The sequence below is a fragment of the Salvelinus namaycush genome, chromosome 32, assembly GCF_016432855.1.
Source record: "Salvelinus namaycush isolate Seneca chromosome 32, SaNama_1.0, whole genome shotgun sequence".
In the NCBI taxonomy this organism is placed as follows: Eukaryota; Metazoa; Chordata; class Actinopteri; order Salmoniformes; family Salmonidae; genus Salvelinus; species Salvelinus namaycush.
Genome location: NC_052338.1, coordinates 7,419,786 through 7,433,306, shown reverse-complemented (window position 1 = coordinate 7,433,306; position 13,521 = coordinate 7,419,786). Strand labels below are relative to the sequence as shown.

Below are 13,521 nucleotides of genomic sequence, written 5' to 3'. Positions count from 1 at the left end.
TTAACTGTAATTGGACACCTCCTGTAAAAATTACTCAAACATACTGTATTTCTTTATTGTAATAGCTTATGCCTACTGTAGATTCAAATGATCAGTTTCAGGCGCTAGCCTCATGCTGTCCGGTGGGACACATGAACATCAGACTATTTTATTAAATGTATTTTTGAAGCTGCTGTGAAGTGGAAGAAAATGTTCAGCAACTACTGGGTAGGTACTGTACGTTGACTTATTTCTAAGTAATTTTATTGCTAGCCAACGTGGAATTACTGCATATTTTTTTTTAGCTAACTTAGCTAGCTAGTTAGCTAGCTCAAGTTGACACAAGCCATTTCAGTCTGCTCTAAATTGCTTTGTAAATATTTTGCTGTGCGACCTAGAAAATAAATTACCCAGATAATAATTGTTGTGATGATGGGCTTCGCTGTACCGCAGCTTCTGAGTGCCATAGAGAATAAACTGAGTGCAGATTTTGGACCATTATGTTTTCAACATTACTACAAAGAATACGGCTTATTTCTAGCAATTAAAAAGATATGACCATTGGATATGACCCATATTACCGGCACAGCGGTTTTTTCCTGGATTGACATGCAGCATTTAACACAAACCACATAGAGGGCCGTTAAACTACTCACGAGCCTCAGCCGCTAAAGCCAATGGGAATGACCAGTGCACCGGTGTTGTGTCGAGGTGCCTGCCGACCTAAGGTGCTTCCACTGGGCAGCTCTATCACAGTGTCGCCGGCGATAGCTAGTAACGTGGCCAATTTTTAAAAATATCTTTTAAATTTCAAGTAGGATAGCAGCCTACACAAGAAATAACGAATATTGGTAGCCATCTAGATGTCACCGTGATACAGTCTACTCTAGGGGGAAGAGCATGAATGGCAACAACACCGGGACCATGTCCTCCTTAGCTGTCACAACCGTGTGATACGTCCGTGTCCGTACAACCTCTCAACAACATTGTTCCATAATGTTACAGTATTAGCTAAACCTGTTCACTTTACCAGTAGTATACAAACATTAGATGGTACAGAAATAAAGGAAAATGGTTTGAGTCTGGTAAAATAATCTGTGGTATTGTGTAGGCTATAGCAATGTTTTATTAGTTAGCTAGGGTTTGAGGTAGGTGTATCTAGCTGTCGTATTTGTATTTGTTCAATACCTCAATTGATTTCATAAACTAAATTGGATATATGGCTATACAGGTTGGAATCAACCCAAGATGATGAATCCTGAAGATGGGACAAAGTGACAAGGTGGCCCAGAGGAAGCCAGCTGTTTTCAACCCCTACCTTGCTCTAGGGGCGGCAGGGTAGCCTAGTGGTTAGAGCGTTGGACTAGTAACCGAAAGGTTGCAAGTTCAAATCCCTGAGCTGACAAGGTACAAATCTGTTGTTCTGCCCCTGAACAGGCAGTTAACCCACTGTTCCTAGGCTGTCATTGAAAATAAGAATTTGTTCTTAACTGACTTGCCTAGTTAAATAAAGGTAATATATTCTTCCAAGAGCTCACTGAGTTTGAATGAAGACCTCTAGTGAGGTAAGTACAGTACACAGGGGAGGACGGCTCATAATAATGGAGACCATGTATTTGATACCATTCCGCTCCAGCCGTGAGCCCGTCATCTCCAATTAATGTGCCACCAACCTCCTGTGACACACACGACACCGGCTTGATATGTCCCTTGTCACCTATCTTTTTACCCACAGAGTAACAGCTCTGGTGCTCTCTGCCTCTCATTCTATTCTTCATTTTTCTATGCTTGTCCTAGGGGTGAGAAGAGCTGACAAATCAGAACTGAGGATGATTGTTACGGAGCCCCATGAGGAACACCTGATGCTGCGCTGACTTCTCTCTCCTAGCTGCTCTCCAGTCCAAACTGTCCCGTTGTGTGTTTCAGCGCCTCTAAACCCCCTTACCCCGAATAGTTGCTCTGATGACCATGGATCTAGGATTGTACCCAATCTCCATCTTGGGTACAATTAACTTCATCTTCCTCTCTCTCTTTGTCTCACTCTCTCCACCACACAATATAGTTTTTAAATTAGTGTTGTAATGATGATCTTATTTGGTTACATATGTGTTAACAATTCTTACTTATATTGTCAATTCTGTTGTTGATTTGTTAATGTTTTTACCAATTTGAATAAATGTATTTTATTTACAAATGTATTATTTTTCTTACCTTTAGATTTTAGGGAGAATTTTACGACATTTACCGCATTATACAGGCACCAAACTTAATACTGTAATTTTGCTTTACAGCAGAGATGTATGTTACAACACTATTTTCCTTACTGCTGTAAATTTACAGTAAGGAAAATAGTTAAACACATAATATAGCTTGCTGATATAAAGAATTGCCAACTTGACATTGACAAATTTATATTGTATGTATTAATCTCATCAAAATATAGGACTGGGGATTATATTTTAAGAAGAAGTAGGTCTATCGGTAGGCGTGGTGAATTGACGATAGCCAAGGGAAATGGGTAAGAGGCTTATAAGAAAGTGTCCTTGAGCTCTCTGTTACCTTCTCCTGGTTTTGCCTCACTTTCTGTCTGACCTCCTATTCAGGAACTGCTGGATTAATTGAGGCTTTATACCTAGTCTTAGAATGTTTGCTGAAGTCATTTAGGTGGTTTGATGGACGACATTCTCTGATTAGGAATAACATATATATTAACGCTAACAATGCTAACTTTGCGTAATAGGTCAGTAAATGCTATTCTCCAGATAAACATATGCATAAACAACATTCTACTATATCCCAGGGCCAAGAGCAGTTCTTTCCATTACTGTACATTGTAACTCAGGGCTACGGTGCTACTGTATCCTAGTCTGTACACACCTCCTCAATCACACTGGCATTATTTGCGGCTCTTTCGATATAGCTTCTTTGGTGATAGCCCCTTGTCTCGCACAACTGTCCCCCTCTTGTTCCACTATGAATAACCTCCTAGCCCTGCATAGTAAACTGCCTGCCTGCCCACATTAAAATGAAAACCATCATTCATTAACTGCATCCTGCTGGCTGCCTTGTAATCTGATTACACTGCCCTGGGGGGTTCTCAGCTGTTGGCATCATTCACTGAAGGCCATTGCTGGCTCATTGAAAACCAATAGCGGTGACTGATTGACTAAATAATTGTAGTTTAATTGTTTATGACCCTAGCTCCATTACTCCCCACCGCTGCTCTGCTCGAGTTCTGTCATCGCCATCCTATTGCTCTGTACTGTTCAGTATATCAATGTACTTCTGATCATGTTGCTGTTGTTGTCTATTCACTGAAGTGATAGCATTTCCCAAGACTTAAAAAAAGTATTTCCAATTAAGCTTTTAAGTGCCAATGACATTTATGACTTATCGCCTTTGTCTTCTCCTTCCAGATGGAAGCACCATTGGCCCTCACGGATAGATAGAAGCCGGCGATAAAGGGATTATTTTGGCTGCCGAACATAGGAGGCACGCTGTGCCACGAGGGATCACCTGGAGGCAGACCCCTCTTCCCTGATCAGAGGAGAAGGACACGTCAACACCCATTTGTCCTGTTATGGAGCCAGTCTGCATGGTGGCACAGTGATGAAGCACTAACGGCTTTGGCACAAGGTCCTGCATGTTGGAACACTTCTTGAAGGAATTTACCCTGTTGGACAGGGGATTTTGGATGGTTTTGTCATGTGTCAAATCAGCTTGCCATCCGCCCCAAATGACCTCTACTCGTGGTATTCATCACACCAAAAATAAAGCATGGAAGGACAGTCTCCCTTGACAGGAGAGAACGAAAATATGGCCGACAACGTCATCCCAACCCTGATGCTTTTGCCTAAAGGGAAAATGCGTTGGAGTGGAGTACTCCCAGGTTTCATCCTACCCTCTTTGCCTCTTTTTTCTCTACTCCTTTATACTCTCATATCTTCCTCAATGGCTGTTGTTAGTTTGCCGGGATTAGACTATGACTATGGAGTCCAGCCAAAGTTTGTTTGTACCCCGATTCCAGCGGATGCAGACCCCAGCTGCTTCACACCAGGTGGGGCAGCACACGGACCTGCCCACGACAGACCCAGCAGTAATGGGCATCATGGACCTGCTGCAGGGGCGCCCAATGGTAACGGCAGGAGGTCGATGGGAATGGGGATAGGAATATCAGACGAGGCCAAATCCACCATCCTGCACCTTCGCGAGAGCCTGGTGCGGCAAAAGGAGACCATCTTAGACCAGCGGGAGACGATCAGGGAACTGACTGCCAAGCTGACCCTCTGTGAGGGCTTTGGACGGGGGGTGGGTCATCACGATGACCATCACGACAACCACCATGGACCCCCGCGTCTCAACACCCATCACCCGAGCTCGCACCACGCCTACCATGATGCTGACCACCATGGGGATCCCCACTATCCACTGAACAATGGACATCGATCGGACCCACACCACCGAGGGAAGGACAACGCTGGGAGCAAGCATGGGGCCTTCTCCCCTGAGAAAACTAGGAAAACGCTCCAGACACTCAAGGAGAGGCTAGAGAACCTGCAGGTCAGTGGGAACAACAACAAAGGATGAGTAGGAAGAGGGATAGGAAGCTTATTTGCCCTTTGTGTGCATTTAGGTTATCTTATGCGTCACTACGGGGCACTGTGTCTCGCTACTGACCTGAAATGAAGCACGACAAAGGGTGCTCCAGCTTTCTCTCACGCTGTGAGGATATCAGTGGCCTACAGCCCAAGCTCCATCCATGTGCATGCGTAGGAAGACCTAAGTTGATTAGTTAATTATCCTGACTCTCACCCTAGAGGATATATTGCACTGATCCCATGGGAATTCACGAAGCCTAGGAGATGGTCTTGTTGAGTGATTGTATGACATATGACCATTGACACTAACAACCAACTTTTTGTTTTCCCATGCATCAAGGACGTTCCTGTATATACAAAATCCAACTTAATTGACCAACATTTTAGAGATTCTGAAATATTTTTTTTTGGTTCTAATTGATTCTGTTTCTCACCAATTTTCTTAAAGTGATTCTAGCACTCTTTAAGGAATTGTAAGACTTACTATAAGACATGCTATAGGCGTATATCCTATACAAGTACTACTAACACTTAATAACACCGGTGGTTCATAGAAAGTAGAGACCAACCTATATGTTTTCTTTGGGGTCCGATAACGATTCAGATATTTTGTGGGACAAAACTTACCAACACCAATATATCTGCCGATTTAGTTTTTTACAACAGGGAAATTAAAAAGTTACATTTTTCCACACCAAGTTCTTCTAAATTTCCATCCAAAAGAGTAATAGTCCAAGAAATTTCTTCAAATGTTGATTTCTTACATTGTGACAATAATGAAAATGAGAATGGGCGCTAGTGTTCAGATTCACTTTTTTCCATCCCATTTACTGAATAATGAAACTATATATATCGGTCAGGCTCTAAAAAATAAAGTGTTACCAAAAAAACGTGCTATAAGACATCACAGTGGCATATATCCTATACAAGCAGTAGTAACACTTAATAACACTGATGGTTTATAGAAAGTGTTACCAAATGTCTTGAGGGTGTTAGACAAAGACAGTTCAGCTGAGATTGGCCTCCAAAGTGGCTCAACTGTCTAAGGCACTTCATCGCAGTACTAGAGGCATCACTACAGATCCGGGTTCGATCCCGAGCTGTGTCGCAGCCGGCCGGGACCGGGAGACCCATGAGGCGGCACACGATCGGCCCAGCGTCGTCTGGATCAGGGGAGGGTTTGGCCAGCTGGGATGTCCTTGTCCCATCGCGCTCTAGCAACTCCTTGTAGCGGCCTGGGCGCATGCACGCTGACTTCGGTCGCCAGCTGTACAGTGTTTCCTCCGACACATTGGTGCGGCTGGCTTCCGGGTTAAGCAAGCAGTATGTCAAGAAGCAGTGTGGCTTGGCAGGGTCGTGTTTCAGAGAACGCTTGGCTCTCGACCTTTACCTCTCCCGAGTCTGTACGGGAGTTGCAGCGATGGGAAAAGACTAACTACCAATTGGATATCACGAAATTGGGGAGAAAAAGGGGTAAACAAATACAAAAAAAGTCATATTATGGAAATAAATTCCAACTGATATTCTAGTTTGCATAACCAAGCACATGGACTAATAATAAGGCTTGCAAACATTTCCTATTGTAACTATTAATCATTTTCTCTCTTTCTCCAGGCCAGGAATTCCTCCAGCTCCTATTCAAGCTCACTGAGAGACCTCCTGCAACGCAAAATCAATGCACTTGAGAAGCAGCTCAACAATCACTATGGTGGGCATGGTGGACATGATTATGGTCACCATGACGACCACCACGATGACCACCATGACGACCACCACGATGACCATCATGACGACCACCACGATGACCACCATGATGATCGACACGATGACCACCACGATGACCACCATGGACCCAGTCACCACGACGATCACCATGATGACCACCACGAGACCCACACCCCCACCCCCACCCGCCACAACAACCGCCACAACAACCGTCAAAACAGTCACCATGACCGACACTATGACCGCCATTATGATCGTAGCCACGGCCGCCATGACACCCACCATACAGACCACAATGACGATCACCATGATGACCATGACAACGACCGTCATGGCGAACACCATGATGACCATCATGACCTTCACCACGATGACCACCATGATGATCTTCACGATGACCACCATGATGACCACCATGGAAACGATCACCGTGACGATGGTCACCATGGCAACGACGACCATGGCCATCATCCTCGTCCATCCTACAACAGCAAGCCGCCGGCTCCAAGACCTCTTGGCCGTGGACATAACAAGCTTGAAACTGTGCTGAGCCACCTTAACCACAGGAACACTGACCCTGGTATTGAAACTCTGATAATAACCCACTTTGATACTGTTTACTATTTTCCGAGTTATATCATGCATGCCGAGTTGTATTTGCAGGTACAGATACTCAGTATCAGCTGTTCATTGCTCATATTTTGCTGTCTTGTATCCCAACAGGTACCCGGAAAAAGCCAAAGAGTCCGGATGCTTTCCAGATTGGCTTCCCTATGCGCACTAACTACATATATGGAAAAATAAAGAGGACCCTACTCAACGAAATCTTTGCCCTCACCGTCTGCCTCTGGATAAAAGGGGGATCAGGGCCTGGCCTCGGCACTCCCTTCTCCTACTCTGTCCCGGGACAGGCCAACGAACTGGTTCTGATCGAATGGGGCAACAACCCCATGGAACTACTGGTCAACGACAAGGTAAGAGCATGATTGATTATTTTACATACTTTCACGTTGTGCCCCTAGTGACCAATTTGTGAAGATATCTTTGCCCTCACTTCTTACATACATACACTCTCCTACTATAATGTTTCCTACTGTGATGTGTCATACAATGACTGTAGTTACATACCCCAACCAGAAGCCATGGATTACAGGCAACATTCGCACTGAGCTAAAGGGTAGAGCTGCCGCTTTCAAGGTGCGGGACTCTAACCCGGAAACTTACAAGAAATCCTGCTATGCCCTGCGACGAACCATCAAATCATACTACACCGGCACCGACGCTCGTCTTATGTGGCAGGGCTTGCAAACTATTACAGACTACAAAGGGAAGCACAGCCGCGAGCTGCCCAGTGACACGAGCCTACCAGACGAGCTAAATCACTTCTATGCTCGCTTCGAGGCAAGCAACACTGAAGCGTGCATGACAGCATCAGCAGTTCCGGACGACTGTGTGATCACGCTCTCCGTAGCCGACGTGAGTAAGACCTAGAAACAGGTCAACATACACAAGGCTGCAGGGCCAAATGGATTACCAGGACGTGTGCTCCGGGCATGTGCTGACCAACTGGCAGGTGTCTTCACGGACATTTTCAACATATCCCTGATTGAGTCTGTAATACCAACATGTTTCAAACAGACCACCATAGTCCCTGTGCCCAAGAACACAAAGGCAACCTGCCTAAATGACTACTGACCCGTAGCACTCACGTCCGTAGCCATGAAGTGCTTTAAAGGTTGGTAATGGCTCACATCAACACCATTATCCCAGAAACCCTAGACCCACTCCAATTTGCATACCGCCCAAACAGATCCACAGATGATGCAATCTCTATTGCACTCCACACTGCCCTTTCCCACCTGGGACAAAAGGAACACTTATGTGAGAATGCTACTCATTGACTACAGCTCAGCGTTCAACACCATAGTACCCTCAAAGCTCATCACTAAGCTAAGGATCCTGGGACTAAACACCTCCCTCTGCAACTGGATCCTGGACTTCCTGACGGGCCGTCCCCAGGTGGTGAGGGTATGTAGCAACACATCTGCCACGCTGATTCTCAACACTGGAGCTCCACAGGGGTGCGTGCTCAGTCCCCTCCTGTACTCCCTGTTCACCCACGACTGCATGGCCAGGCACGACTCCAACACCATCATTAAGTTTGCAGACGACACAACAGTGGTAGGCCTGATCACTGACAACGATGAGACCGCCTTTAGGGAGGAGGTCAGAGACCTTGCCAGGTGGTGCCAGAATAACAACCTATCCCTCAACGTAACCAAGACTAAGGAGATGATTGTGGACTACAGGAAAAGGAGGACCCGAGCGCACCCCCATTCTCATCGACGGGGCTGTTGTGGAGCAGGTTGAGAGCTTCAAGTTCCTTGGTGTCTACATCAACAACAAACTAGAATGGTCCAAACACACCAAGACAGTCGTGAAGAGGGCACGACAAAGCCTATTCCCCCTCAGGAAACTAAAAAGATTTGGCATGGGTCCTGAGATCCTCAAAAGGTTTTACAGCTGCAACATCAAGAGCATCCTGACTGGTTGCATCACTGCCTGGTACGGCAATTGCTCGGCCTCTGACCGCAAGGCACAACAGAGGGTAGTGCGTACGGCCCAGTACATCACTGGGGCTAAGCTGCCTGACATCCAGGACCTCTACACCAGGCGGTGTCAGAGGACGGCCCTAAAAATTGTCAAAGACCCCAGCCACCCCAGTCATAGACTGTTCTCTCTACTATCGCATGGCAAGTGGTACCGGAGTTCCAAGTCTAGGACAAAAATGCTTCTCAACAGTTTTTACCCCCAAGCCATAAGACTACTGAACAGGTAATCAAATGGCTACCCGGACTATTGCATTGTGTGCCCCCCCCCCCCCCCCCCCCCCCAACCCCTCTTTTTACGCTGCTGCTACTCTCTGTTTATCATATATGCATAGTCACTTTAACTATACATTCATGTACATATTACCTCAGCTGGGCCGACCAACCAGTGCTCCCGCACATTGGCTAACTGGGCAATCTGCATTGTGTCCCGCCACCCACCACCCGCCAACCCCTCGTTTACGCCACTGCTACTCTCTGTTCATCATATATGCATAGTCACTTTAACCATATCTACATGTACATAATACCTCAATCAGCCTGACTAACCGGTGTCTGTATGTAGCCTCGCTACTGTTATAGCCTCGCTACTGTATATAGCCTCGCTACTGTATATAGCCTGTCTTTTTACTGTTGTTTTATTTCTTTACTTACCGATTGTTTACCTAATACCTTTTTTGCACTATTGGTTAGAGCCTGTAAGTAAGCATTTCACTGTAAGGTCTACACCTGTTGTATTCAGCGCACGTGACAAATAAAGTTTGATTTGATTTGATACCATTTAGAAAGGAGTGTTTCACCATTTTTAATCAAAATTTTAAGTAAGACGACGCTTATGTTATCAGTCAGTTGCCCCATTGGCAGCACAAGTGGAAAATCAATCACCTCAAGGCAAGCAAGCTCACACCTCAGTGTCAGGTGACTCCACTCTCATCCGATCAGGCACCGGAATTTGATTTATCTCCTGTCCTCAAGGAGCGAGGCAGGAGGCAGTTGTGACAGTTACAGTTCACCTGGATCCTGCTCTCACCTAGTCTTGCCCCCTGAGAGACAGTGGCTCTGTCTTCATCAATCATCCTCCCTAATGGCATAAGACCACAGAGGGCAAAGGGCAAGCAGCTTACCTAGCACAGTCATGTGAAGAGACGTCTAATGAGAGGGTGGACACGGGGATAGACACATGGTCTGGGCCCATACGTCAGCATGAGTCAGGGTTTCTCCCAGACAAGAGGGGATTTGGTGGTTAAACCTGGGAGATGCCTAGCTATGGCACCTGAAGGATATGACACAAAAGAAAAGAAAGCTTACTAATTGAAATGCGATGGCCGTTTGGACCTATTCACAAAACCTGGCAAATCTTTTACAAAATATCTCCCTAAAAAACGACAAGATTTGTGTTTAATTGACCTTCTGATGGTGTCATTTTTCTAAACGCCCAAGACAATGACACTAACATCCTGTTCTGTGACAGTCAATTAAACCGGTAATAATCTCTCTTTCTCCGAACAGGCAGTGACTTTGCTCTTTTTACTCACGGAAATCTTTTGTTTAGACGGATTGAGCCAATCAATCAATTAGCCAATCATGCAATTAGTTAATCATGCCATTGCCTCTAATTATTATTTTTTGCACAGGCAGTGACATTGCCCATGGCAATGACGGATGGGAAGTGGCAACATCTGTGCGTGACATGGTCGACACACGATGGGCATTGGGAGGCCTTCCAGGACGGTGTAAAAAGGGGATCTGGAGAGAATCTATCTGCGTGGCATCCCATCAAGCCTGGTGGAGTCTTTATTCTGGGCCAGGAACAGGTACATCTATACGTTTTATTTCTATGAATTTGCATACTCAAAGTTCTGAAGAACATATAAAAGCTGGGGTAGGAACCGTACATTTCTAAACAGCAGTACTGGATCCCACAGCTGACACAAAATGTTGCCAGCAAGGAATTACTTGTCACACTTACACTGTGTGTTTGCTCATTTTAGGATTTGCAAACACAAAAAGCTGTTAATACAATCATGTGAAAGCTGATTATCGTCTAGTTGTGTCCTGAGAAGACACAGGCCTTTGCCAAAAACTAAGCTTGGAAATCAGTACATTGGTGACTGTGATATGTGGTTGTCTCATTTAGCTATCTAAAGATGAATGTAAGAACTGTAAGTCGCTCTAGACAAGAGAGTCTCATAGACTAGACGTAAGATAGTAAATGTAAATCCGGGACAAATTATTATGATATGTATGGTATGGTTACATTAGACAGAAGTTCACTTAAGGCTAAAACGAAAGTAGGGTGGTTAGTAGGGGTGGATAGGGGATGGGTGGGCATATAATGCAAACGTATAGCAACCCAAAGGTTGCGTGTTAGAATCTCATCATGCACAACTTTAGCATTTTAGCTAATTAGCAATTTTGCAACTACTTTTTTGCTACTTAGCATGTTAGTTAAACCTTCCCCTTAAGCCTAACCTTAACATGACACTAGGTCATGAGAAGGTTTAAGAACAAAGGTTGATTGATCTGAACTGCCTAGTTTTAGAACATTGTTGGTGACTAACCAACCTTGTTTTAAAGGAATAAAAGATGGCAAACTCAAATACATCTGTTTAAATAATTGCGTCTTCATCGTTTACTGTGGGATAGATTGTTCTTGTCCATGTTTTGTGGGCCTTTACTCTTAATAATAATGCTGTGCTTTCCTAACAGGACGCCCTAGGTGGCCGATTTGACGCCACCCAGTCCTTCGTGGGCGAAATGTCAGACCTCCAGTTGTGGTCCCGCGTTCTCACGCCCAATGAAATCTACAGCCAGGCTTCCTGTGGTGGTCACATGGCCGGTGACCTCATCTCCTGGACAGAGGCAGTGGTTGAGCTTCACGGTGGGGTCACCAAATACCCCTTCGACCCCTGCCACTAAGCACTACCCCACTCTGCCTCATTAAAAATGTCTGATCACCAAGCGCATGATGTCAGTCAACCAGCTGTACGGGCAACAGGGCTCTGTGCGCTACGCTGCAGAGACATTCTGCTATTTTTGCCATCCATTTCCTCTCCGTTCTGCCTTCCCCCTCGCTGGGCCGAGGAACTGAAAGGACTTTAAAAGAGAAAAGGCTGGATTTAACCGAATGTTTATGACTACCGCTGCTCCCGAGATCCAGTACAGGTAATAGGATTCCCTGTCTCTAGATGGGTCCATCCATGTTTGCCCCAGCCTTAGCAAAGCCCTTCATCAGTCAGGTGTTCAAAGAATCAAAACATTTTTCTGGGACGTATTACGCCTGGATATGGTTCTCAAAGTCACAATACTCCAGATGTTATTTGTTCGTCTTTCTGTTTTTGACTGGTGAGCAGGATGATACCAGTGATTAAAAGGAAAGCACTGAGGTAGAATGCTCATAAACCAACTTTGGACAGTATGGAATGAACAACCTAAAGGCACTGAAAACAGAGCCATGCAGATGGCAAGTGTATGAGTTGGAAGACATTGATAAAGATTTGATGATTGAATGTGAGGGATTACGTTGTATTTTTTGTACATGAAGATGGAGGAGCTCATCTAGGGATGTTGTTTTTAGGCTTTTAGCCTGTCCCATCTCTACCAGAGATTTTAGAGGCCTATTTTCTACTACTGTGTTGTACACACATGCAACTGATCAACATTCCACTGGATTCTTCACAGGAACTTAGATCTACAAATAGCTGATGGTGCTCTGCTTTTGGTTAAAGGAGTTTGCTTTGTCTGTTTGCAAAAACATATTTTTGTAAGTACGTGTGTTTTTAAAAAAAAAGGTTAAAAAGGGGACATTTTGTAAGCTGGAATGTCTGTTTTAACACAGCAAAACTTGTGGGTTTGGTTTCGACTTGTATTTCTATCAGTGTGTCTGAAATGGCTGCCAGGTTTTATGCAACAGCAGAGTTGACATTGTCAAGTCTGACTTGTGGACAGGTGCCCGCATAAATACAGGTTAACTGGCTGTCAAGAGTTCTAAGGTAATGCTGACATCTCCATGGTAACCTGTGGCTTACAGTGGGATTTACCTGACAAGAAGAGCTCTGATCCAGATCCAGACTATTTCCGTGCTGTCAGTAGCATACACATGCTCTCAAATAGGCTAAATTCACACATGCACGCACATGCACGCACATGCACGCACATGCACGCACATGCACGCACATGCACGCACATGCACGCACATGCACGCACATGCACGCACATGCACGCACATGCACGCACATGCACGCACATGCACTCAAAACAGCTTGGAAACACAAATGTAATGTTGTAATGCTCTAAAAATATGTTGCTTTTTATTAGTCGGGTCTTATGTTTTTAATGCATGTAAAATGCTTATACAAATCTGAAAAATATAGCCTATGTATTGAATATCAACTGTGAAATTGCATAAACAAATACACACCATTACATTTTTGGTAAGTACAACTTATTGTACACAACAACACATCCTTTCCTTGTCTATCCTTTCAGTGTATATGGCCATCCCTTATCTGTCTGTAAAGCATACAAATGAGGAATGTATTTTATTTTATTAGTTTACTTACCCCCATTTCAGTGTATTAAGTTCGGACTGTCTAAGCACAGATAGTACA

The 13,521-nt window shown here is 44.8% G+C and overlaps 1 protein-coding gene across 1 annotated transcript; it reads left to right on the top strand.

The window, feature by feature from the left end:
• Positions 1-6,747: 6,747 nt before the first annotated feature.
• LOC120026781 (neuronal pentraxin-2-like) lies at positions 6,748-11,830 on the top strand. Its single transcript, XM_038971497.1, has 4 exons — positions 6,748-6,835; positions 7,026-7,276; positions 10,546-10,725; positions 11,621-11,830. The coding sequence occupies exons 1-4, from the start codon at positions 6,748-6,750 to the stop codon at positions 11,828-11,830; spliced, it is 729 nt and encodes a 242-aa protein (XP_038827425.1).
• Positions 11,831-13,521: the final 1,691 nt, after the last annotated feature.